General features: G+C 33.1%; 1 protein-coding gene across 15 annotated transcripts in view; it reads right to left on the bottom strand.

Annotated features, from left to right (window-relative positions):
* The window catches only part of MFSD8 (major facilitator superfamily domain containing 8), a 49,451-nt gene that overhangs the window by 15,760 nt on the left and 7,386 nt on the right, over positions 1–26,305 (bottom strand). Inside the window, exons 3-14 of one of the 15 annotated variants that reach the window (XR_012058970.1) lie at positions 22,904–22,947; positions 18,119–18,359; positions 17,041–17,154; positions 15,047–15,191; positions 14,289–14,344; positions 10,953–11,061; positions 8,520–8,654; positions 5,729–5,832; positions 5,393–5,640; positions 2,939–3,222; positions 1,385–1,440; positions 811–875 (exon numbers count right to left, since the gene is read on the bottom strand). Coding sequence is in view for 4 of the 15 variants with exons in the window: in XM_072937688.1 (XP_072793789.1) it covers positions 3,016–3,222; positions 5,393–5,640; positions 5,729–5,832; positions 8,520–8,654; positions 10,953–11,061; positions 14,289–14,344; positions 15,047–15,191; positions 17,041–17,154; positions 18,119–18,359; positions 22,904–22,947 (1,403 nt within the window). In the remaining 11 variants the exon portion in view is untranslated. Of the gene's footprint in view, positions 1–810; positions 1,444–1,779; positions 3,223–5,392; positions 5,641–5,728; positions 5,833–8,519; positions 8,655–10,952; positions 11,062–14,288; positions 14,345–15,046; positions 15,192–17,040; positions 17,155–18,118; positions 18,360–22,903; positions 22,948–26,305 lie in introns of those variants that run through there. The other 14 variants (XR_012058981.1, XR_012058994.1, XR_012058969.1 and 11 more) reach the window with 14 other exon arrangements.

The raw sequence follows: 26,305 nt of genomic DNA, 5'->3' as shown, positions 1-26,305 counted from the left end.
TCCCACTCCACCAATCTGAACCATTCTCTTCCACCAGGCCTTAGTTAAATCATTACTTTCTTAGAAAAATATTCCCTGACTTTCCCATTCAGCTACATCGCCTTCATTACTCCCTACACTTCTCTTTCATCGCCCTTCCCTTGAGCATTATCGTCTGTGTTATCATTTGACTAATGTCTCACTTTCCTGCCAAAATGTAAGTCTAATGAGGGCAGGGGCTTTGTGTATTGTGTTTACTGTTCCGCTCCCCGCAGTGGCATGGTTATTGGTGCATACTTGGGCCCCTTGAATATATATTTAAAGGATAAATATGAATAAGTAAACTTTTAAGGCTTTAGGAACAAATATATAATAATCTTGTTTATTAGAAAATATACAATCACAATGTAAGATACATTCAATTACAAATAAGTCTGGAATAGTTAAAATGGTACCCCAAATAAGTTAATGTATTCTTAATGATGCATCTCAACAGATGCAGATAAGTAGTATATCTCCTCCAAAACAAAAAATAACATACAGATATACTTCACTCCTCCAATTCACTGCAAGAGAACTGGAGTTTATTTTTCAACGTAGCCAGGCTTAACAAGGTCACATAGAAACACTTTATGAAGTTATAAATCCCTTCAACTATGAAAATCATTTTTTCTTATCAAGTATAAGTTTAGATTTTTAAAAACATGTCTTTTCTTAATAGTAATTTTTAGAAGTTTTTTTATACTTAAGGTCTCCTATCATCTTTTTCAACTTATACTCAACTTGTCAACTCAAGATCTCAACCAGGTGATTTTTCTCCTCAAACTTTACCTCACTGCTCTCTCCTCCACCCCATGTCACTTCCTTTGTGCCAAGATGTATGTTGGTGTAATCCTCTGGAGAAGAAAGTATTCTCAATAAAAAGGAAGGTGGCAGTCATTTTTGCAAGGTTACAGTTTATCTAAATTTTATAAAATTTTATAAATCTTCAGAAGTTGGGAAACTTCTCTCTGTCATATTCTTGCATGGAAACAGTCTAACTATTAAGCTAAGATAAATGCCCCAGTCAATAAGCTTCAAATTATGTATCTCAAATATTTCTGCTAATTGGAGTCACTGGTATAAGTAACTTTAAATTTACCCTACAGTTAGCAATTAATTCACTGCTCCTGCAACTTGATGGGCTAATTCATCACTATGAAAAAAAACAGTAGTTAAGAATGTAGACTTTGTGGGAAGGATATAGCTCAAGTGGTAGAGTGCATGCTTAGCACACACAAGGTCCTGGGTGCAATCCCCAGTACCTCCTCTAAAAATAAATAAATAAATAAATCTAATTACCTCACCCAACCCCCCCCCAAAAAGAATGTAGACTTTGAAGATAGACTGTTACTGAGACAAGTACCTTAATTTCTCTATGCCTCTGTTCCTTCATCTGTAAAACATCTTCACTCTATAAGACTGCTATGAGAATTAAACAGTACATTGCACATTACCTGGAATATGGAAAGAGCTCTCTAATATGGTAATCATTTTGCAATATATAAGTGTATGAAATCAACATGTTGTACACCATAAATTTATCCAATGTTATATGTCAATTATATCTCCATAGAGCTGGAAAAACAAATAAACAAAAAGACACAGAGAATAAATAACCATCTACAAGCCAAGGAGAGAGGCCTCAAACAAAACCAACCTTGCTGACACCTTGATCTCATACTTCTAGCCTCCAGAACTGTAATAAATTTCTGATATTCAAGCTACCCCCCAACAAAAAAAAGTACAGCAAACTTAGTATAAAGTGCAGATTATAGTGTTTACTCTCAGATTTGAAAATATGTATATCTTACAGTAGGAAACATTTAGAAAAGTATTTAGAAATATTTTTACATTTTGGGGTAATATTGATTATCCATATAAATAGTTCTGTACTAGTCTCTATTAGCAGCATTCAGCTTACGCAGAGGTAGAAATGTATACATAGAAAGTGTGATTTAGCCAACTTCTAGTAAACTCAGTAAACTATTAGATTAAAGCCATTTTATCTCAAATACTGATTAGACAGGGACTGTCATGGCCTGCAGTTCTGAGTAGCTATGCTGACACAGATTGAAAACTGTTGTGTCTTCCCAGTACCGAGAGATAGAAAAAGTAAATAAATAACGGTTTTTCTCTAGAATTTAAGGGAATTGAAAAATGCCAATAATTTTAACAGTTTTCTGTTCAACATATGTATACAATAGCACATACCTGGCTTATGTTTCTAAAGTGAATTATTTATTAGGACTTGAAAGAAAAAAAGTAAGTTATCCCTACCTAAGGTAGTGAAATCCGTCCTGATCTCTTAATCCGCTTTATTGCTCATTTATGAACATTACTCACACTCATCCATTAATTTAGGGGTTACTCAATGAGATCCTGAACTAAAAGAAGACAGTAAGTGTAGTATTAAAACTAATGACTTATAGAAGTCAAGGCAGGATGGCAGGAATGGTAAGTGGAAAATATAAGAGTCATAAATTTGCTTCATAAGGAAAACTTGATAATAACAAAATGCATTTTTAAATTAACAAAAAGGAGGTACATTTGAATAAAAGTACCTCTATTTAGGTAAACAATTTCTATAATTTCATTCTATTACAGGTAATTCATACAGAACTGTCCTTATGGTTTTACTGCATAGACGGTCTCTCATTATTTTAATGACACCTCTGCAGTTTGAATTAAGACTACAACCTCACATTCGTAGACCATTGTCTATTCACTCATGAGTTCATGCCACCCAAAGAAAATGTTATATGAAGACTATTTCTTTTTTGAGATAAGAAAACTATGATCCAGAATTTTTACATTATCTTGCTATTCACAATTAAGCACAGAATGCCCTGTGTTATTCAACATATTTTCTGGTTATTCAAAATATATAATATCTGCAACCTGACTTTAGGAAACTGACTCATAGCAATTGTCTAGCTGAGCCTTAGAAGAGAAAGTTTCACACAGCAAGTACATTCCATCCTAGTCTCAGCTAGGTTACTCTTGACTCCTTCCATGCCGTATGGAATATGCGATGAGTCTTTTGTAAACCACACCCAGGAGTGTGATGGTAAGCACCACCATTCCACACACAAGGCTGAAGGCCCACCGTGGGCCCCAGGAAGTGTACACTTGGCTGATGAACACGGGTCCAAGAATCCGTGCTGCACTTCCAGAAGCTGTTAACCAGCCCATGTACACACCCTGTGAGGGGAGAAGCAGATTGATACTTAGGTGTAGTTATTTTTAAAACAAGGATGATGCTCCTATTAGCAAACTATGACAAATTCACAAGAATCGCTTTCTCCATCTGTTATTTTTAAATTAAATATAGAGTGCCTCTCTATAAATATAGCAAATAATGAACAATAAACTTATTTGATAATTCTCAGGTTAGGAATAATAAAAGTAGCGTAAAAGGACAAACATTGTCTGCTGAAGTCCTGGAAACAGTATAATTTATTAATTTACCTTTTAGGGCTAACATTTATTTTCTATTTGTTATCTTCCAGATACTGTGTTAGATGCTTTCCGATATATTATTTCCAACGTTCACAAATTTCTATGATTGGTGTTATCCCCATTTAACAAATGAGGAACTAAAGCTCAGAAAATTCAAGTAACTTATCCAAGAGATTTGAAGCCTTATTTGGCTGAATTTCCACTATACCATAATGTCACTGTTCCAACTACTGTATCCAAAACTATAGCTGATACAATCTACCCAGGAATGTGCAGTGCAGCATTACTTTTAATATCCCCCAACTGAAAACAACCTAACTGTCTGCCAATGGTGGATTAACTAAATAAATTCTGGTACACTTAATAAATGGAATGCTAAGCAGTTGCTTAAAAAGAATAAGGTCTTATACAGAATAAGATCTTATAACAAGAATAACATCTATACGCGTTGACATGGAAAGAAGGCTATGGTATATATTAAGCAAACAAACAAACAAACAAATCCAGGATGCAGAAAATAGTTTATGTATATGAGATGTAATCCATTTTACCTTTTTTAAAAAAGGCATGAGTGTGGATATGTTTGAAAAGGCATAAAAAATGTCTTGAAGGGTACAAATGAAGTAGACAGTGGTTGATTTTAGGATGAAGGTAAGGGGAGCCTTCCTTTTCTGCTATATATACTTCAAATTACTTGAATTACAACCATCATATATTGTTTTTGAAATTAATATGCTTTTATTCTTGATTTTGAAAATCTGAAAACATAACCTTAAAGATTAAGAAACTCAGAAATTACCAAAATGTTTTGCCTATTCTTATAGCTTAAAAACACTGGTATTAGATTTTTTTCTCTTTGCTTTATTTCAACACAGAAACACTAATTCCTACCCTGAAAATATAAAACTATCAGTTTAATTTTTATAAAGAGGAAGATAAATGGAATTTATCTATTTTTATGTTGTTGCCTTTTAAATAACTGGTACTAAAAAGACAAGTCAGAAGTATAGCCTAGAAATAATGTAAATGTACAATAACAGGAACATGACTGAATAAATGATGGTATATACATAGATGAAATGTGACTCCATTAAAAATAATTCTCTAAAAGAAAATGAAATGTCATGGGAGAATACTTATAGTATATTGTTATTTTTTTAAAAAGCAGATTATAAAATAGTATGAATGATATAATCCTATTTTTGTGTTAGACATACATACACATACATAAAAGACTGGAAGTAGAAATATATTTCACCAGAACATTGGTAGTAATTGATATTTTTCTCCATTTTGCTTCTATACTTTTTCTAAATTTTACTTAATGAATATGAAAATTCTTATAATAAAAACTAACTTTAAAATACACATAAGTGCAATGCATTTTTCACACCATTGTGTTTCCATCTCTTAATAACTGTCTTCAGGGCCAGATGAAATTAAGTCTAGATCCAAATCTGCGTATCAGTTTTGGTTTGTTAACTGTTGCCTACTTTAAGAACGAGTTTCTATAATTTGTGCTTGAACTCATAGTCTGAGTTCAAAACACCTTTGAGTTCTAATGTAAAGTACTTTTTGTTAAATTTCAGCATACAAATTCTGTAAGCATTTTTGGTGGTGGAAGGAGAGGTAATTAGGTTTGTTTGTTTGTTTGTTTATTTTAATAGAGGTACTGGGGATTGAACCCATGACCTGGTGTGTGACAAGTATGTACTCTAACACTGAGCTATACCATACCCCGTCAAATCCTATAAGTACTTTATAAAAGTTGTGGGGTTTTTAAATTTAAAATGCTGAGTATGATAAAAAATCCCCTAAATCAGCTTGTGTGAAAATAGAGAATGGTATTAATAAACATGAGTGCTTACAAGTTTTATCTTACACAATTGCAATGTCTGGGTAACTGACTCACCTGAGGTTTTGGTCCCAGAATTTTTGAATATAATGTATAGGACATAACATTGCAGGATGGATAGCCTATTCCAATTAGCACAGCTGATGTGAGGAACTGGGCCAGATGGATCATGGGGGTGTAGAGGCACCAGGCTTGTTCAATTGGGCAACCAGTTGGTCCTTCATTGTGATCTTCTCTTGGAGACTTCCAAAGAGTAATAATTATTTCCCCAAATGTGGTATTAGGGATTGAATTATTATGTAAATCTGTAAAAACAAAATCAGCACAGTGTATTACTTCTTAATTTTAGATGAATAACAGGGGCTAACATTATAGAATTATGTATGGCTATACCTTCCCACTGTATTTTGGGAAACTGATTTCCCCAAGGTAACAGGATGAAGAAGCCAGCCCATACAACGATGAGTCCTCCCAGCAGAATAGCACGCTCGCCAATCCTGTTAAAGAACAGAAACTCTGTAATTTAAAAATGAAACATTATAACACAGTTTAACTACTTTTAGAATTTTTAAAACTATAAATAAAATAATATCATGATGCTTTTAGTGATATACTAATTAATATGAATGTAAAATATAATTTCCCACTAAAAGGAACCAGGACTCCTTTAAAAACTGGCTGATTTCAGATCTGGGACAGAAAATGTGCAAGATGAGCCTGAATGTCTAATCATACCAGAAAGCACAGAAGCTATCAGTGACTACTAGATCATGGTAAAAAGACTCAGAGCCAACCTGATGAAGCTGGCCAAGAATTTGACAACGTGAACACCAAAAAGAATAGTAATGACAATGACTTGAAACACATAAAAATGTTATAATCTATAAATCCATACTATATTAAAATAAAATACTCAGTCCCTTTTAGAGGATGTTAGGGAAACAATTCATTATTTTAAAAATCAGTGAATAAAAGGAAAAAAATCACCCTGTGTCTCCTATAAAAAGTGAACCATCAGGATAACCAAATAGTTGGTGATGGGAAGGCTCTTTTTACTCAAAGTATTTCAACAAATAGATAAAGGAATGACAGAATTAAAATACCAGGATTTTGCAATGCTCTATTAACAAATTAACTGATTTGGGGAATGGTCAAAGGTCACCTACATCATAAAAAGAGATAAACATTTCACCTGATGTAAGCACATAACACCACTTATAAAACATTCTTGCCAAAAAACTGAACTCAAACTTCATCAAGCTTCTAGATCTAAGTGCCAATTTTCGAGAAATTCAGTAAGTACAGGAAAATATTAAACAAAGAAATATTAAACACCACAGGGATTTATTCAGCAAGATCCAAAATGTGGGAAACTATAGGTAAACATCGTGGTCGCTTCAATTTGTAAAGGAGAGAGAGAGAAAGAGATGGAAGAGATGGGAAAGAAACCCACAAATTAAAAGAGATTCAGGAAATATAAGAGCCTGAGTCAAGTGAGTACTGTGAAATAAAACAATATAAAACAAAAAAAATTTAAACAATTTGAGACAATGGAAAAATTTGAATACTCCCTGGATATTTGATGATATTTAGAAATCACTACTAATTTTTTTAGATATGATAATGTTGTAATATAATGTGTTGTAATGTAATTGTAAACTTTTACAGATACATACTGAAATATTTATGACATGAAATGATGTCTAAAATCAGCTTCAGAATAATCCAGGTGTACGGGACGGGGAGTGTGGAGTAGGCGTAGATAGAAATGAATCAAGACTGTCCAAGGGTTTATAATGTTGAAGCTGGGTAACAGACATTAGAGATTCAGTACATGATTCTCTCTACACCTTTGTGTATGTTAGAAATTTTCCATAACAAAAAGTGAAATATACAAACAAGACCAAAGACTTCCTAAAACCCAACACTTCCATCAGCCTCAGAATACCTACAAAGCTTCCTATCTTTTCAACCTGATCTTCTCCCATTGCCATTTCTCTCACTCTGCTCCTGGCCTAAGTGGCTTTCCTGCTTGTCCCTTAAACTCAGTCTTCTGGAGGAAGAGAGTTCCAGGCCACTGCATGGCTAATTCTCTGACTTCACTGAGGTCTCTGCTTGAATGTAGCTTCTGTTTCAGCTGGCTTCCTGGAGCAATCAATCAAAATAATACGTCCCCTCTCTCCCATCCCTTCCCTTGTCCCTTTTTTGTTCTCTTCCTCTGGTCTAGTCTTCATAGTGCTTGTCATGACCTGATTTCACATTTGCATTTATTGGCTTTCCCCCTAGTAGAATACAAGCTCTCTGAATGTATGGAATTGGACAACTTGTAAGGACTCCTATCAGCAGGACCACTCCACTTCTGTAACAAGATGTAATGTATTTACTATTATTGAACTTTGAATATGAATCTATGTCTACGTCTCTATCTGTATCTTGGCCCGTCTACTTGGCACTGTAAGGACAGGAAACTTTGTAGTACTCCCACAGCACCTGGCCCTTAGCACTGATTCAATATTTGTTAATTGACTTTAGAACTTTATACAAAAGTTCTGCAATATTATAGAAATATTTTAGAAATAATTAAATAGTTAGAATTATCTAAATTCATCAACTAATGTCCCTCACTCAGACTATGTGGATGAACTAAATTTTATACAAGCATTTCCCTCATAGTGTGTTCTTTACAGTTGTACTTTTACGAAATGATTCTTGAGAAGAATCTCAAGATCAAAGTTACAATTAACTTTTAGAAATGCTACATACTCTATTTGTCATGCTGGTGATACAGTAAATATATACTGATGATTTAGAAGTTTTCGAGTAAAGAAGTCTGGTAATTTTAACAAGAATTTTCCAGACTTAATCATTAATGCTTTCCTGGTGCATAACATGTATTATCACACAGCAGGAAAATGTTTCATAAAATATAGAAATTATTTAAATAAAGCATAGTATACAAAAGACACATTAAAAGAGAATTACTCACTTTGTAAAATAACTCGCTTTACAAAAGACCTTACTCCATGGTATAGAAATAGGCTCCCTTAATAAATTTTAAATCTGTACATAATAAGAGAAAAGTTTTACAATATTTTATTAACACATTCATTTGCATTGTTAGCTCTGTTTTGTGTTTCACTTTTATAAAAAAGACTTGAAATAAAGCCAAAGACAAATGACTTACTTTTTGGAAAGTAATTTTACCCCCATGAAAATAATAACTGCCTCGACTCCAAGAGCAGCAAGGATTATTCCATCATACAATACAGCTTGTTCTCTGGTCCAGGCATACATGTCCATTGTTAATGGAGTAACGATCCTAAGAAAAACAAATAAATTATTTTTATTTTGTTTAAATCATAGTCATTGTTACCTAAAGGTGAAACAAAAGCTTTAATGATAGCAACACATTTAAGAATTTGCATCCCTTTTAAAAGTGACACCAGATTCACATCTACAAAAATTTTAACACAGTTTAAGAACATTTTGTTGTTACATACACAAGCCACTTAGTTTGGCTGTTCACGTTTCTTAAATATTTATTTTATTTATATAAGTAACATAGGCACATTGGAAAAAGTCTGAAAAACAGGAAAATGAAACCAACCAACCATAATTCCTACCATTCTAATATAATTAAAAAATCATGGTTTCATTTTGGTTTAAATTGGTCTCTTTCCAATGAAATCATGTTACTATTATTTAGTTATTAGAACCTTCTGGTTCTGATTTTTTTTCTCTTTCTCAGTCTCTTTCATACCTATCTTTGAATGTACATATTCTTCTCCCTACCTCTGAATGATATACTTCCTTTATATGACTGTCTCCTTCCTAGCCAACTTCTTTTACTACTTGTTACCTCCTTCTGTTAACTTGCTACAAAAAGGAATTAAAATATTCATTCTTAAAAAAAAAAAAGGAACATCACCATTTTTAACTTTAAAATCAGATAAGCTGCTCTGGAAAATAGTTCAGTGATTCCTCAATAAGCTAACATATAATTATCATATGATCCATCAATTCCACTTCTGGGTATATACCCAAAAGAACTGAAAGTGAAGACTCAGAGACTTGTATACCAATGTTCATAGTAGCACTATTTTCAATAGCAAAAGGTGGAAATAACCCAAATTTCCACTGACAGATGAATGGATAAACAAAATTGGTTTATACATACAATGGAATATTATTCAGCCATAAAAAGGTATGAAATTCTAACACATGCTACAACTTGGATGAACCTTGAAAACATCATGCCAAGTGAAATATGCAAGACACCAAATGACAGAAGTTTGCATGATTCCACTTATGAAGTAGCTAGAACAGGCAAATACATAGAGAGAGAAAGTAGAATAGAGGCAATCAGGGGCTGGGTGAGGGGGGAATGGGGACTTATTAATGGGTGTAGCGCTTCTGTTTGGGATGATGAAAAGGTTCTGGAAATGGGTGGCAGTGGTGGTTGTACAGCATTGTGAATGTATTTAAAGCCACTGAATTGCACAGTTAAAGATAATTAAAATGGTACCCCTGAAATGAATATATTATTATATACCAATTCTATCTCAGTTAAAAAAAAATTAAATATGGCAGAAAAACTCTAAGAATCACAGCAGACTCAAAGTTTAACATATGTCCAACAACACAGTTCAACATGGATTAATGGGAAATAAATACATAAGAGAATAAATCATACCCATAAAATTGAAAAAAAAGTTAAAATGTAAGTTTTATGTTATGTATATTTACCATAATAACATATATGCCCCCCAAAACCAAATGAGCTAAAACTTTCACCTATCTCAATTATTTAAAAAAAAATCCAGTAGATCCTGCACAAAATGTACTTGAATAGGGGGTGGGGCAGGGTGGGGCTGGGGAAAAAAAGTACTGGCATAATAATGTTACATTATCTTGACAAGTGAACAAACCAAGTTATCAAATGATAATATCACATATTCTGTGTTGGTTTAATGGACATACACACCCCCCAATACTTACAGTTACATAGAAAAAATGTTGGAAAAAAATACACACTGAAGTATCAGCAGTGGTAACCACCAGGGAGAGGAGGGGATGTGGAAATACAGTCGTAGTGTTTGGAATATTTATAAGATTGTACTATTTTAATAATATAATGGAAAGGTATTTTAAAAATGAAAAAGCCATATGATAACTAATGGTCAACAAAGCCCACACAAGGCAGATATTTTGTAATATGCTAGCTTTTTTCAGGATCAGGGCTTAAACAGATTTAAAATTTCTAGACTGAACCCAGCATACATAAACAGGGAGCTATTTGGCTTAAAGTTAATTAAATTAATACACAATTAAAGTTTTCTAACTGTTATTTATCATAAAACTCAGAGGAAGGGGAGAAAGACTAGTGAGACAGATTCCTTTATATGGAAGTAATATAAGGAACTAAGATTACAGGCAGAGAATTAAAATTAACTACATTCAAGTTGAAAAGCAAAAAATTTATATATGCTTTTTACATCATGACAAGGAAAATATGCCTTACATAAGGTTTTTGAGAACATCTATATGCTTGATTAATACTGCATTAAGAAAAACAGGTTACACAATACAATTTAGGTAAAAACAAAATAAAACTTACGTTTCAAAAAGGGCAAAGATAAACAGAATCACGAAAAACAGAACATTGCTGGCCACAACAGCAACTTGATCAATACTTCCTTGAGGGACTTGAATTTCATCTGTACTTGCTATAGTAAACAAACAAAAAATTACATTATTTACACATCCAATTTTTCTTACAACATTAAGTGGTGTAAAAATTACATGTAGTGAATTCAACAACTAAACATTCAAAATCATTTTTTACACTTCGAAGCAGTTTAAAAGTAATGGAATTTACATGACAGAAATAATTTTTAAGTGGCATTTAAAAGTAAAGTGAATTTTCTTCCCAGGACATACACTTCAATTCTGCTGCCTACAGGAAATACTCAGATTTTCTACTTGTTGTCTTTCAATGAAAAATAGAACTGTGTTTTTATAGAATTCTATAAAATGATCTCAACTAAATACATGTGCTTTAAAATTCAGTTGCATTTTTGTCTACCTTACCTAAATTTTGAATTTATGAGGACTTCATGAAGACTTCAAATAGTTTATTAAATCACTTCTTAATTCTGTGATTCACTTCAATGGATACATATTTTGAAATGGTATGTGAAATTAGTATTAGTAAATATCCTTATGTTTTTACCACAATTTTAAGTCCTTACATTATCATTTATATTTTTTGCTAAGAACCAACAAGATTTGATGGTGGTTTTATAAATTAGGAAGGCAAAATGTGTATATTCACTTAACTATGTAGTTAAGTAACACACTCAATATAAGCCATATCTGATATAATTGAGTAGTATGAAGCCATATACATGTATTTATATATACCCATCATGCTATTTTATAATTTACCCACTTATTCAGAGTAAACCAGGTAAGTAATACAAGAATGTATTCATTTATACAATCTTTAAGTGTATGTGTAGCAGCAACGGGGACAGGGTGACTTTCCTAAGACACAGTAAGTTTCTGTATTTTTTTTATATGAGTGCCTGCCTTTATATTTCAGGAGAAGTTCCTCCTCCAATAATAAGTGAGGTCCGGAAATAGTCTGCTATACTTGGGGGCAGTTAAGCACCTTGGACACTCGACAATGTTATGACCTCCCTTTCTAATCACACAAAGAAAACTGGTCATCTTTGTCCAGGTATTTTTCTGAGGTAGATTCTGGTCCTTGTGAGCCCTGTGTTATTTGGATAGGCCTCCCTGAATCTCAGTCACCACCTAGAAGCCAGTCTTTACTCCTTTGAATCAAATATCAACAATGCCCCATGTCAGTCTGGAGTTTACTTCTTATGTGGTTAGTTTTCTGCAGCCTCCACCCAGTGCTAGCTTTGGTAGGGAAACTCAGAAATGTTGCATCCTAAACCATGGGGATTGACTAGGTATCCTAATTATAAGAATTTTAAGAAAATATTGCATTAGCATATTGATTAAAATACTATGTAATTGGAAATTCTAGCCTTATCCCATGATAACATCTTTAATAATAGGAATAAACCTGATATATTTTATCTAGACATTGAAATTTAAAAATAATTTTTGTTTTATTAAAATTATTTTGAAGAACCTAGAAATCTTATGAAAGAAAATAGATCTCTCTTTTCTAAATTCTCATTTGTGCTTTAGATCAGGGCTGTCCAAGAGAACTGACATGATGGAAATGTTCTTTCTGTGTACTGTCTAATACAGCTGCTAGTCACATATACCCACTGAGCACTTGAAATGTCGCTAGTGTCAATAAATTTAAATAGCCAAATGTGACTAGTGGCTATAGTACTGAATGGTATAACTGTAAGTCTTTGCTACTCAAAGTGTGGTTCATAGACGAGTAGCATCAGCTCATATGGAAGCTTGTTATAAATGTAGACTCTCTTCACTCAGGCCTCACCCCAGGCCTCCTTACTCAACCAGAGCCTGCATTTTAACAAGGTTCCCAGGCACTATGTAAGCACATTAAAGTCAAAGAAGCAAGGATCTAGATGGTAATCCCCTTCAACTTGTGAAAGATTTTGCTTATTGCCCTTTAACCTCATCCTCTTTAACTAGCTCATTCCCTTTACCTGATAGGTCCTTTAAGTTAGCAGCCTATTTTTCACCTTTTCAAAAAAGCAGCTTATACCCACAGCTGGCACTTCCTCACCATTCATTCTTTCTGTCTTTTTATTTTGAAAAGTTTTAAATATATCGTTATTTATCTATGTCCTAGATTCAATTGTATTTTGCCACACTTGATTTATTAACCCCTTCCTTTCCTCTTTTCCCTCACTCTCTTTGTTGCTGTACTGCTTTCCCCTGGATGATCCCCAAATTTGTATCTCTAGCTTTGATCTCTACTGCTAACATTAAAAACACCTCTGGAATTTTTCAGCTGTTCTAATGTAGCATTACATTTGGCTTAATCCAAATTGAAATCACCTTTTATCTTTTCAGCCAGTATCCCTTCTTAAATTCTTGTTCTCTTTCATACTTTTAATTATCCAAAATCAAAACCTGGCAGATATCTTCAACTCCCTTAGTCCTTATATTCCCTATCCAATCTGTCAAAAACCTTCAAAACCTCATATCTACTCCTTCTCCATTCTCAGTTACTGCCGTAGTTCAAACCTTCACATATCTGGATTAGCCTCACATGGAATCTGACTATTGTCACACTTCTCCTTAGTTCAAAACTTGCTAGAGCTCCTCACCACTCTGCTCTCCACCCTACTACTTTTAACTTTACCTTCCACTAGTTTTGTTGTGAAAATTAAATAAAATAGCTATCAAAAAACTTGGTAAAATAACACTTTTTTTTTCACAACTTCATAAACTCCTTGAGGGCAAGGACTAGATGCATTTTTTTTTACAAGGGGGACACTCCCCAAGAAGAACATAGTTGGTATTTAAATAATGCTTTATTTAGTGAAATATACCTGCTTACCAGATTGGGTACCTATTTATGAGTCAGAGAAAGATCTAAAGGATAAAAATGTGCATTTATAGAGTATACCAAAAGAATAAAAACACAAAAGAGAAACCATACTTATTTCCATGATTAAGGGAACAAAGAAATGCTTGAAACAGAAAGATATAAAGTAATTTTGGTAGCAAAATACTGAAATCATTTCAAAGATCTCAAGGATTTTAGGATATTGGCTCTTTGAAAACAAGATTTAACAATGGTTTTAAGCTTGTCGATTATGAACACCAAATGACTATCTAGAAATCAATTTAGGTAACTTTTAGCTTTGAAGATCTTCCCCAATTATCCATTGTACTGTCCTCAGAAGCAAAATTCAAGTAAATACCAAACAGACAGAATCATTAGAAACACTTTGTAATATTATAGTAATTTAGTCAAACAGGTTAATAGTACCTTCTTCAAAATTAACATTTTTACACTGTCGTCCTGAGTCATCCACACGATGTTCTCTTAAAAGAAAAACATAAATAGTGTATCCATGAAAGGCTTAGTATAATAGATAAATGGTTTTAATTTATTATAAGCTATCTGTCTATCTTTTCATATTCGGATAGTTTCTTCTATTGCCTTCTGAGTAATAAAATTATTACCAATGAGATATAACCAATAAAATTTAAAAGATATGTTACAATTATTATATTATCAGAGAAAATGAAAAAGTACTCAATTCATCCAAAAGCATAAATGATCTATTTTAATCAGTATTTTAAGTTTTTCAATGATTTTTAACATGAGTTATGAATGTTTCTGGACTCTTGGATAAACTCTCTAAAGGAATATAAAGTAGTTTCATAAAATTTCTTCTAATACATAAAAGAGATAAACATTACAAGCAACTTCTGTATTTAAGGTTAATACTAATCATTAATCTACTTAAAATGTAGCTTTCATGCCATTCCCCTACTTAGAAACTTACAGTTAGTAAATCAAGACCAAACCTTGAATCTTCAAAAACCTTATAACGTTTTCTTTCATTGTCTATTATTTTAGTTATGAGTAACACATGCATTAACTGATCAAAAAATAAGAACACAGCTATAGGCATCAAAAATCAAATAAAGACATCATAGAAATAATAATCCTCTAATAATGATAACCCTTATTTAATTTCACAATCTACAAAAGTAGTTTTATCATTTCAATCTAATTACCTTAATATTGTAAGGATCAGAATAATATTTAAAATTCCCAGGAAGGCGCCAAGTAAAACTGGTGCTGTGTACATGTTTATCTGCAGCTTAATGGTATCCCATGTCACGCCCTTTTCTCCAATGAGTGCAAAACAAGTCTGAAAAACTTATTAAAATAAAATGTATACAGATATTATATGGGAGGCACAGGCTAAACTAAATGCGAAAAACATTTACCACAAAATTGGAAGTAACACTATGGAATCATCCATCTGCATCAGGCATCTCAATAGGGATAAGAAAATTGGTTCTTGAGGGGGAGAGGCAAAAAATTCACTCTTTTTCTGTATAAAGCACAGATATGCATACAGTACAGAAAAGACATTTAACACAGATCTGTGGTATTAAAATGTCATGGGACGGAATGATTAGGAAAAAAAGGCCTAAAAAGCCTCCTTAGGGAGATAATAATGAAAAAACTGATCGAGAAGCACTGATGTAAATGCATTCATAAGGGATTATATCTAACCTAACTTGTCTGTACCTTCTTTTTTTTAAATAGCTCCATAGGAAATTTAAAGTATACAACTCCTTCCATAAATAAATTATTAAAGTTTAATCAATTTGATTATAAGAAAATGTCACATTTCAACTCAATATTTTAAAATATTACTATGTATATGGTATTTAAATTATATATATCTAATATCATTTTAAATTTGGATCTGTGGCAAAAATCGCATTACAAAAGTACTGGTTTGCTCTCCTGATTGAGATTCCATATCTGGCTTTGCCAGTACTTTACATGTAACCTTAGGGTGAGGATTAAGTAAAATACTGCACTTAAAGTACTCAGAACAGTCTAGCACACAGTAAGCAGTTAGGAAATGTTAGTACTTATTGATGTGTTTATTGTTGGAAAAGTCATCTAATCTTTTCAGGCCTACATTTAATCATCTTTACTCCAAAATGTTTAAGTGAATAATCTTTAAAATGATTTTTAGATGGCCAAAATATTTACTGAGAACCCAAGCCTATACCAGGTACTATGCTAGATACCAACTGTAGAGTGGTAAATTAAAGAAGACTCAGACTATGCCCTCATGTATTTTATAATAAGGCAGTAGGTTCAATTATTCTAGATTTCTGCTTATATTTTATTCCAGAATGCTAAACTGAAATATTAGATTTTGGTGACTGATGAATTATTCTCTTCTGTGAAAGAGAAGAAGTAACAGAAATAATAGAAACCGCAGTGGGATTGGGGTGTTAACGATGAAGTAAACTGAGTTGGATTCAAATTCATGATATTCATAACTGCGATATTAAAAGCATGGGCCAAATTATGGCTTTTCAATGTTATTCTAGGAACAAAAAGTTAAGTTCTCTACTCATTTAGCAGAAAATTAATTGGCCTTAGGAAAATACTGAATCTCATTAATATATTTTTATACTCAGCTAAAGTATGAAAGCTTGGGAAGAGGACAAGAATAGCAAATCTATTTTAAATTCTCACTTTCTTCTATCATTTTCTTCAACCTTAGAAAAATCTTAATAGTATGGGCAAAATGCAAAAGGCAAAAGGGTAAAGAACTTCCTCAAATTACTTTCCTCAAATCTTTCAGTTAAAAGAATTTTGTTTCTAATAAACAGGAAGAAAAGCAAACTCTTGCTGAGATGTTAAGCTAAATGATTATCTGACAGAACACATACTTTGGAATCAGACAGTTAGGTTTGAACCTCAGATTTTTAATTTACTATCAGGGTGACCCTGGATAATTTATTTATATTCTCTATGCCTTGGTTTCTTAATCAGTACAATGGGACTAACAGCACTTAATTTAAAGAGTAAGAGTTAACACATATAAGAGCCTAGCCTGGCTGCTGGATCAAAAAATACCCGTTTCCCTCCCTTTTCTTCAGCTAAGAGGTTTAATACTTGGATTTCATTTAACATTTGAAACTCAAAAGTTTCCCAATTCAAATTCAAGTAATGACAAGTGAAGAATACTTACCTGGACCTAGAATAAAACCTAATGCTTGACATGCACTTGTGTTTGCCATAGAACTTGTTCTTTCCTGAAGAGAGGTAGCACCAGCAATATATGATCTAATAACTGCTACATTTCCTAAGAAAAGACATGATAACTCAAAGTAAAAGAAAATATTCTTCCATTTATAAAGTTCAATTTAATTTGGCTCTATGCAGAAGAGGAAATATTAATCTACAGTATAGTCACCACTTCCCTTTTATGATTACACAAGGCATATATAGTGAACAAATGCATCAATTAATGGGAAATATTACTTGTAGAAATATGAAAACACAGTTAAAGATTTGAATGAATGAAAAAAATGGCATTTCAGGAATGGTAAACTTTTTTTTCATCATTAAATACCAAGAAAGTATTGAGTGAATGGTATACTTCTAATTACTACACTATTTTAAAAAGAAAGATGATACACACTATTCATGTTGAGACCTGTAACATAAGAAACAGATAATTTAACTCAAAAAAACTTTGTTGAGCACTTATTATGTTGAAGAGAATCTACTAGGGACTACAGAATATTTTTAAAAGTCATAAATTGGTGGTGGGGGGCATATAGCTCAGTGGTAGGGCACATGCTTAGCCTGCACAAGGTCCTGGGTTCAATCCCCAGTACTTCCAATCAATCAATCAATAATTTTTAAAAAAATTATAAATTGTCTTCACTTACAATAAATTTGCTATCTAGTTGGTGATAAAGGATGAAAACAGTGCAAAACAATATATAAGCAAATGCCAGAGACATGTTAGAGAAAGGAAAGATCTGTTAAGGGGTAGGGTAAACCTTCATGGAACATGTGAAACTTGAACTGAATCCTAAAGGATGAAGAATGATGGGAACAGAAGATAGAAACTATAGGTAATGGGAACATCAGGAGAAACATTATGAGTAAAGGCAAAATGACAGGACAGATATTTGTCTATTTGCAATGAGACACCTGTATTTATTGAATGTGGTATATGAAACTGAGAAGGGGTGACACCAAGTGAGAGATACATATAAATGTCAGGATGAACAACCAAACATATACATACAGATTACCTGCTCCAAATCCCACCAATCCTCGAGCAACCAACATGTAGTATTTATTATGAGAAGCTGGAACGTGGACATACGCATAGAGGCAGTTGGCTCCCACCGAAATGAGAGTTGAAACAATAAGAGGTTCTTTTCTTGGTCTATAATTAGACCACAAACCAAATATAGGTGAAGCTACCATTTGGCCAAGACTAAACGAAGCAATAACCCAGCCCAAAAAACTTGCATCGGCTGTCTGATCAATCTGCAGGAAAAAAGATTACAATGCTTTAAAAATTCTTATCCAAGAAGAGTAAAGTTTAAAATCTAAATACATTTTTCTGACCAGTAACATTTCTTATTAAAAGAATTTAAAAAAATAATTCTTGTATATGTAAGTTTTGTAACACCCTTACTTATAGTGAGGAATTCAAACTTCTGACATTACAATTAAATGTGCTAACAATTCACTATACACCTGGAAAAATGCTTAAGAAACTTCATCTTTTAGAGTAATTACAGAAATTCTGTATCATAAAAATCTTGTTTAAAAGATAATCACATTATATACCTTATAATAACATCATAAAAATATGCCAATCTTTAATTCTTGTAAGTACATTTAGGCTTAACACTCTAAGTTAAATAGCCATTAGCACTATGAATCTATCTTTTTAAACTGGGTACAATAATTAAATGCTTAAAGAGGATAATAAAATTTCTCCCATTATACCTATTAATAATTCTTCCTTTTAGCATAGACAATTCAGGATTCTATCAAAGAGGGTCTATATATCATGATGAATGTTGAAGGAAGGACCAAATGATTAAAACTCAGAAAATAAAATACTTTCATAAAATAGAAAATTTTAGCTTACAAAAGGGACTATAGAATAAATCAATAGATTGTGTTTTTTTTTAAAATATGGTAGGCTATATATATACATTCGGAAAAATAAGAACCATTAAATTTTAGGAAGTAAGTTTAAAGATATATAGGTTAAGAGGTACAACAACTTAATAAGGAAAACCATGGCCTTTTCTTCTCTAAAGATATCTAAATAGCTTAAAAGGAAGATATTTAGGTATAATTTTGTTTGTGGGGAATGAGAAATAAGAGTGAACAAGTATAACAACTTTATGTCATAAATTTAAAAATTAATTTTCAAAAAGCAATGAAAATTCAATTTTAATGTTAAATGTCTAGTAGTTAGAAAGCAAAAGGATAAAAGTATCTTTTCAGGATATCAGTTAATAACAGTCAAGTGACCCTTTCACAGACAGAAGTGAGCTGACTCCTGACTCCTGGAGATGACTCTAATAATTTTAACAGTATTTGCTACTGTAATTTGATATTATTCTTTACAGTGAATGACTGGAAAACTGGAATCTGCTAGAGTTTTGCTAGAATTGAAACATGGAAGTTAAATGGTTTGGGAGATATAGGTCTATACTACAACAGAAGGTATCAATTTAGTAACTGAACTGTTATCTGTGCTCCTGTGTGTTTCTCTCTTACAGTAATAACAGAATCTTGTTTCTGGTCCTCTGGCCACCACTAATGATCTCTATCATACTGTTTTCAGGATAAAATCTAAACCACTTGTTATGAAAAACCAGCTCACAAGCTGGCCACTCTAACCTCATCTCTCTGTATGCTCCCTCAACTCAGTCCTAACTTCTAGTCAAACAGAACCGTTTGGTATTTCCAAAATGAGTCAAGCTTTTTGCTTCCAGGCCTTTGCAGAGGTTCCTCTACTGCTTCTTCCATCAGGAATGCCTTTCCAACCTCCCACTCCCCAGCCCGGACCACTCCTTCAGGATCAATTTCTATAGGTCTTCAAACTCAGCTCAGGAATAACTGACTTTGGAAAGATTCCAGGATCTCTTTAGTCTAGATTAGCAACATCTCCCAAGCACTAACATCTGTCTGTGTCTGTCTGTGCATAAGTCTCTTGTGCCTGTGTCTTCTGCCCCTCTCTCTCTGACTCCCTTCCTCCCTCACGCTTGTTTGCTCACACTTGCTCCCCACATGTACACTGCCCCGTACTTTTAGACTTGTACTTTTACACTTATATGATAATTATCTGTAAACTTGTTGGTTTTACACACTTCAGTGGAAGTTAGATCTACATCTTCTCTTAAAAAAAAAAAACAAAACCCAGTACACAGTATTGAATTTCAAAACATTCTTCGCTAAATATGTTAATAATGTTGACAAAGTCAAAGTTCTAGAAATCGTAATGCTTTGCTATGGGAGTTGAGACATTACTATGGGTGTTCCAAGCCTCTTCAACTATTTAATTATAGATTATTATTTATTCATTCAATTAACAGTCACTGAGACCTCTGTGACAAAACCTGTGTAAGGCAATACAGACACAAAAATGAGTAAACACAGTGCCCGCATCAATGAGTTTCCAAATCAGGTTCTACTTATCAGATTCTGAAAAATTTTGCATTTGAGTAGGTCAGGAAAAAAACCAGCATGCTTTAATTCTTTATCTGTCAAATAGGGCTAACTTCACAGAGCTGTTATAAGAATTATTTAAGCCAATATATGTATAACGTCAACATCAGTATAAGGTATGCACTAAATGAATGTTATCTATGCAATTTAAAAGTTAGTATTTCTTAGCATTTTGTTTTTACTGATATGTCAGTTTTATTATAACTCACGCATGACTATTTCCACTATATACCTGAGTCTATAGAATAACCTACCATTCCAATTCAAAATCTGGGCTTAAGAATATGAGTCTTCCTGGAAATCAACCACAACTCTGGACAATATAGCCTAAGGAATCATTGGCTGATAGCTGTCTATCAGGCAGGGCCAGAAGCACAAGTCAGAGATTCATAGTAATGCCAAATTCCTTTCAGAAAGATAGTTGCTTGTTTGTTTGTTTTTTAAGATTTTTTGGCCTAGCTTTTTCTCTTTCTCACAGATGGCTTTTAAGCTAAGTAATATTTGGCAACATGCTATTATAAAAGAGTCAGTAGCCTTAAATTAAGAATGAAAAATTTTAAGGTAGTAGGTAGTTTAAGTTAATTTTCAAAATGGCAATGAAAATGTGGCACTAAATCACTAAAAAGTAAAGTCTGGAATTTTCTTCTTACATTTCTTTTAAAAGACAGCATAAGAAAGTTGCATTTTCAAAAAGTTAAAAATTCATAAAAACCAAAAAAACTAAAGTGAAATAAACATCAATAAATTTCTTATATAATAGCTTATCATTTTTAAACCCTAAGTATTTGCCAAATATGTCTACTATTTTTGTTGAAGCCACCTGATCATTTTAACAATCTAGTAGGGATGTTAGGTGAACTCTCCGTAACACAGTTACAACACTCAATGCTAAATGTTAATGATAAAGGGATATGGAAGCACATAGGAAAACCTTCTAACCCAAATGGGGGTGAGGGGCAGCAAGAGAAGGCTTTTCAGAGGAGGTAACATTGGAGCAACACCTTGGAGAATTAATTAAAAATAGTGAGGAGGAAGGGAATGACAGAGGAAAGGTGAGATGGTAGGAAGGAAAGCATTCCAGAAAAAAAGGAGAAAAATGTGTAAATAACTGAGGACCTTAGGTTCATCCAAGCACATATGTCTAACAAATTACTGGCTTTCGATCTAGTATGGTGAAGGCTTAGGAGTAAGGCTAAAACACACACACACGTCCCTCTGAAGAAAAACAAAGCATAAGGAGCAAGTTGATAAAGAAAAATACACAACAGAATTTTTTTGCTGGGGTGGGGGTGGGGGGTTTGCAGCGGGTAATTAAGTTTATCTATTTTTTTAAAAAAATTTTTTTAATGGAGGTACTGGGGATTGAAGCCAGGACCTCATGCATGCTAAGCATACACTACCACTGAGCTATATATACCCTCCCCACAAAAGAATTTAAGAATAAAGCATTAAGAATAATGTCATGGAAGTAGGAGAGGGTTTCAAGTAGAGAGAGGACAACAATGTCAAACACTACCCAAAAGTCACCTGAAGTAAGGACTGAAAAGTATCTAGTATTTAGTGAGCAATTAAGTCCCTGGAGACCTCATCAAGAGCAGTGTCAGGGGAGCAGAGGAGTTAATCAGAATGTAGCTGGTTAAGGAGTGAGTAAGAGTTAGGAAGTACAGAGGAACTTCTTTAAGAAATTTAACTGAAATATTGTTATCAATTAAGTATGTCTCCAACTTACTGATTTTTAATAAGGTCATTACTGGAGTTTTAAGACAGAATTGACAGATATTTACACAATGTTATAAGCCAATATATATTTTTTAAAGATAGAATTGACAGAACTTGATCACCTGATAACCAAACTTACCTATCTAGTAACCACAGCATCAACATACATATATTATCTATTCTTTTTACAATGTCACCTGATAACCCAAATTAATTCTATATGAAAGCATGTAATTATTCCATAGAAATATTATTTATACATTTTAGGAATTCAGACTATGTCTAGCTTAGTTGCCTTTTAATTAGGGAAGGGGTATTGATGGGCTGGGAAGGTGGCTAATAAGTAGCTGACTATACATCTGCATTTACCTGGGACTGTCTGGGTATATACAACCCTATTCTCCTGCTATAGCACTCCTTTCACTTCAAAAGTGTGCTGGTTTGCACAATAAAGCATATGATCTCCTTATTTACAAGCCCCTTTGAGGAATTATTACCTTAAATTATTCTAATAACAATTAAGTTAGGATACCAAAGAGAGCCTCTAGAAAAGTCTTAGCTACATAAGTGTTACTATTATGACAGCTACTTAAGAGAAGAATAGATTGAAGTGCACAAACCTTTTGGAGATATGGCCATATTGACATCATCACGATAGAAAATCCTGTGAAGATGCAAATTCTGTTATTTATAATAATTTCATCACTACTTTTAGATATAATGTTTTGAACTACACCATGGATTTTAAAATATCATTCTGAATTTACAAATTTATGATCACAAATGTCTAATTTATTAAGCAATGGGGTTTTATCAGAAGGAAAATAAATTTTAAAGGCTTAAAAAATTACATATAATTATAGTCCCTGACCATAATCAACATAATAAAAGCAAAGGATCTATTTCTGCTTATTCACATGCCTTTTTTGTAAATGAAAATTACAATGGCTTTGTTAAGTTTTTATAGCAGAAATGAATGGAGGAAAGGTCACTTTGTTACAGAGGAAGTGCTAGACTTCTAAAATGTTGTTTGGAAGAGATGATGACTACATGGAGGCCTAGGAAGAAGGAAAATTATCTTTAAAAGAGACAGTGGCTATAAAAAACCAGGTTGGGGATATCTTAGAAAATTCATTATCTCTGCTAGCTTTTATTGCTTGAGAACTGTAATGATAAAGTCAAATGCTGCTTGTAAATTTTAAATGGTAGGCACATCCAATCAAAATTCTATAAAGGCAATTAAAAAAACAGCTCTATTAAGACATAATTCACATAGAATTCACCTATTGTAAAGAGTACGATTTAATGGTTTCAAGTTTCCCAGATGAGTGCAACCATCACTACAGTCATTTTTAGAACATTTTAGTTCACTTCAAAAAGAAACCTTGGACCCTTTAGCTATACCCTGCTACCCTCCAATCTTCCCCAAAAAGCCCTTAAGCAACCATTAATCTATTTTCCGTCTCTATAGATTTTCCTATTCTAGACTTTCGTAAAAATAGAATCTTTTTGTGTCTGTCCAGCTTCTTTCTTTGCATACTTCAAGGTTCATCCATGTTGTAGCAGTATCAGTACTTCATTCCTTTTAAAAAGTCTATTTTTATAAATAATTTATTCATTTCATTTTAGTGTATTATGAATTAACACATTGACTCTGATGAAAAAACTGTTCAAAGAGTCAACTAATATTTGAAAATAAGGCTACTATCTCACAATCGAGCATTTCCAAATGCAAGTTTGTGTGCCCAATGCACAGCAAGGCCAAACAAACCAAAATGTGGGCGTTTGGAGCAGAAAAAGGCTTATTGCTGGGCCAAGCAAGGAGTATGGGTGGCTTGTGCTCAAAAACTCTGAACCCCCCAATGGTTTGGGGGGAGAAGTTTTTACAGGCAAAACTTGAGGTGAAGGCTGCAGCGTATGTGACTTTCTTCTGATTGGCTGGTGGTGAGGTAACGGGGCAGTGTTCTAGGAATCCTGTGGTTAGCCTGAAGTTATCATCCTCCACCTGAGTGGAGGCCTCAGTTTCTGCAGAAGAACTCAAAGGTACTGTTATGTAATATTCCATAAGTAGCAACAAGAACCTTGCCCAGTTGCTGCAGTTCTTGACTCCTCCTTCTTAGTTTCTGCATTCCTTCCCTTCCCTGATAAGAAGCTGTTTGAATCTGCCCTTTGGAACTCAGGGAAGGTCAAGGAGGCTGAATGAAACCTATTTGCTACAAACAAACGGGGACACAGAAAGGATCTGTACCTGGGAGGGCCCCACAGGATCCTGCTCCATTTCACAAGAAACTTGTAAACAGGTAAAATGTTTAACATGACAAATAAAATCTAAAGTTAAAGTAATTTTTTGCTGTGAAATTTGAAACTATTACTTATATTTTAGATAATTGAGATAACTGAGTCCTAAAAATTTGAAGTATTTTAAATGAAAAACAATCTATTGCCAAGATTGCTACCTAAACAACATTCATTTGCCCCTTCCTCCTTCCTGATAGAAGCCTGATTGTATTCAGGTATCCATCACTAATCCACAAAGCCTCAGGCTTCAAAGGAAACTGTTTCTACCCCAAATTCCAGAAGGTAGATCCTAATTAGTCTAAAAAATTCAATGGATGTAATCCCACTATTCTAGCTGATGATGGGTTTAGAAATTAACAGGTAACCCAGTTCTGATCAGTGAGAAATGAGGGGAGGTCTACTTTGAGACTACCAGGAAAGGACTCCTCATCTCTTTGGAGATTTAAAAAAAAAAGTTCCTTTCAATCAATAAAAATTATCATGAAAAGATAAGATACCTGGAACTGTTGCTATTAACTTGCTATAGCCTAAGAATGAAGGCAATCTGTAGAAGAGGGCAAAACCAAAAATGTTACACTCAGAAGTACAGTGAGCTTTACCTGGAGTTGTCCCACTAGAGACATTAAAAAAAAAGTAAATTACTATTTAAGCCAATTTGAATCAACATTTTTTTGCTGATATTTGTAGAAGGTATAATAGTAAACATACAATCCAAGATAAAATTATATTACAAATAAATGTTGAAAATATCCTTTATTTTGTACTTTTTCTTAGTTTAAGCTTTATTAAAATCTATTTTTACTCAATGTTGTGTCATGAACAAGACTGGCCAGTGAGAGGGAACAAGATGATGACCTGGGGTAAATAGAAAGGATATGAAAAACAATTTAGTAAAATGACTTTCACTAAATCCATCTCAGAGAAAGAAATCACTTGTAAAATTAGTGCATACAGACTCAGACAGTCTAAACTTAGAAAAAAAATTGATTCCCTAAAACATTCCTTTACAAATCATCACAGTGTTGAGATTTTCTATATAATTTCATTCCTTATCATTTTAACCCAATTACAGCTCTTAATATTAAAAAAATTTTTTCCTCATGAAGCTTTACTTTTTAGTAATTATATTTTCAGAAATAATGTTAATTGGTTAAAATATATCAAGCTACACAGATTAAGATTCTTGCTCTTTACTATTTGTATGCTATGCATCAGTATAAAAGTCAAATGAGGTTCATAGGCAACAAAAGGAAAAACTAGATAAATTGAGCCACACCAAAATTTAAAACTTCTGTGAACCAAAGGACACAATCAGCAGAGAGAAAAGAAGAGTCCTGGAATGGTATCTGCAAATCATATATCTGATAAGGGGTCAACATTCAGAATATATAACAAACTCCTACAACTCAACAACAACAAAAAAACCTGATTAAAAAATGTACAAAGGACTTTCTCCAAAGAAGATATACAGATGGCCAATATGCACATGAAAAGATGCCCAACATCACTAATCATCAAGGAAATATAAATTAAAATCACAACCACCTAATGGCTATTAGAATGATGACTATTAAATAAATATAAAATAAGAGTTGGTGAGGATGTGGAAAATTTGAACACTGACTGTAATGAGAATGTAAAATAATGCAGCAGCTATGGAAAACAGTATAGAAGTTCCTTAAAAAATTAAAAATAGAATTATCATATGATACAGAAATTCCACT

The sequence above is a fragment of the Vicugna pacos genome, chromosome 2 (genome assembly GCF_048564905.1).
Source record: "Vicugna pacos chromosome 2, VicPac4, whole genome shotgun sequence".
NCBI lineage: Eukaryota > Metazoa > Chordata > Mammalia > Artiodactyla > Camelidae > Vicugna > Vicugna pacos.
The sequence above is the reverse complement of the archived record's forward strand: the minus strand, read 5'-3'. Positions and strand labels throughout refer to the sequence as shown.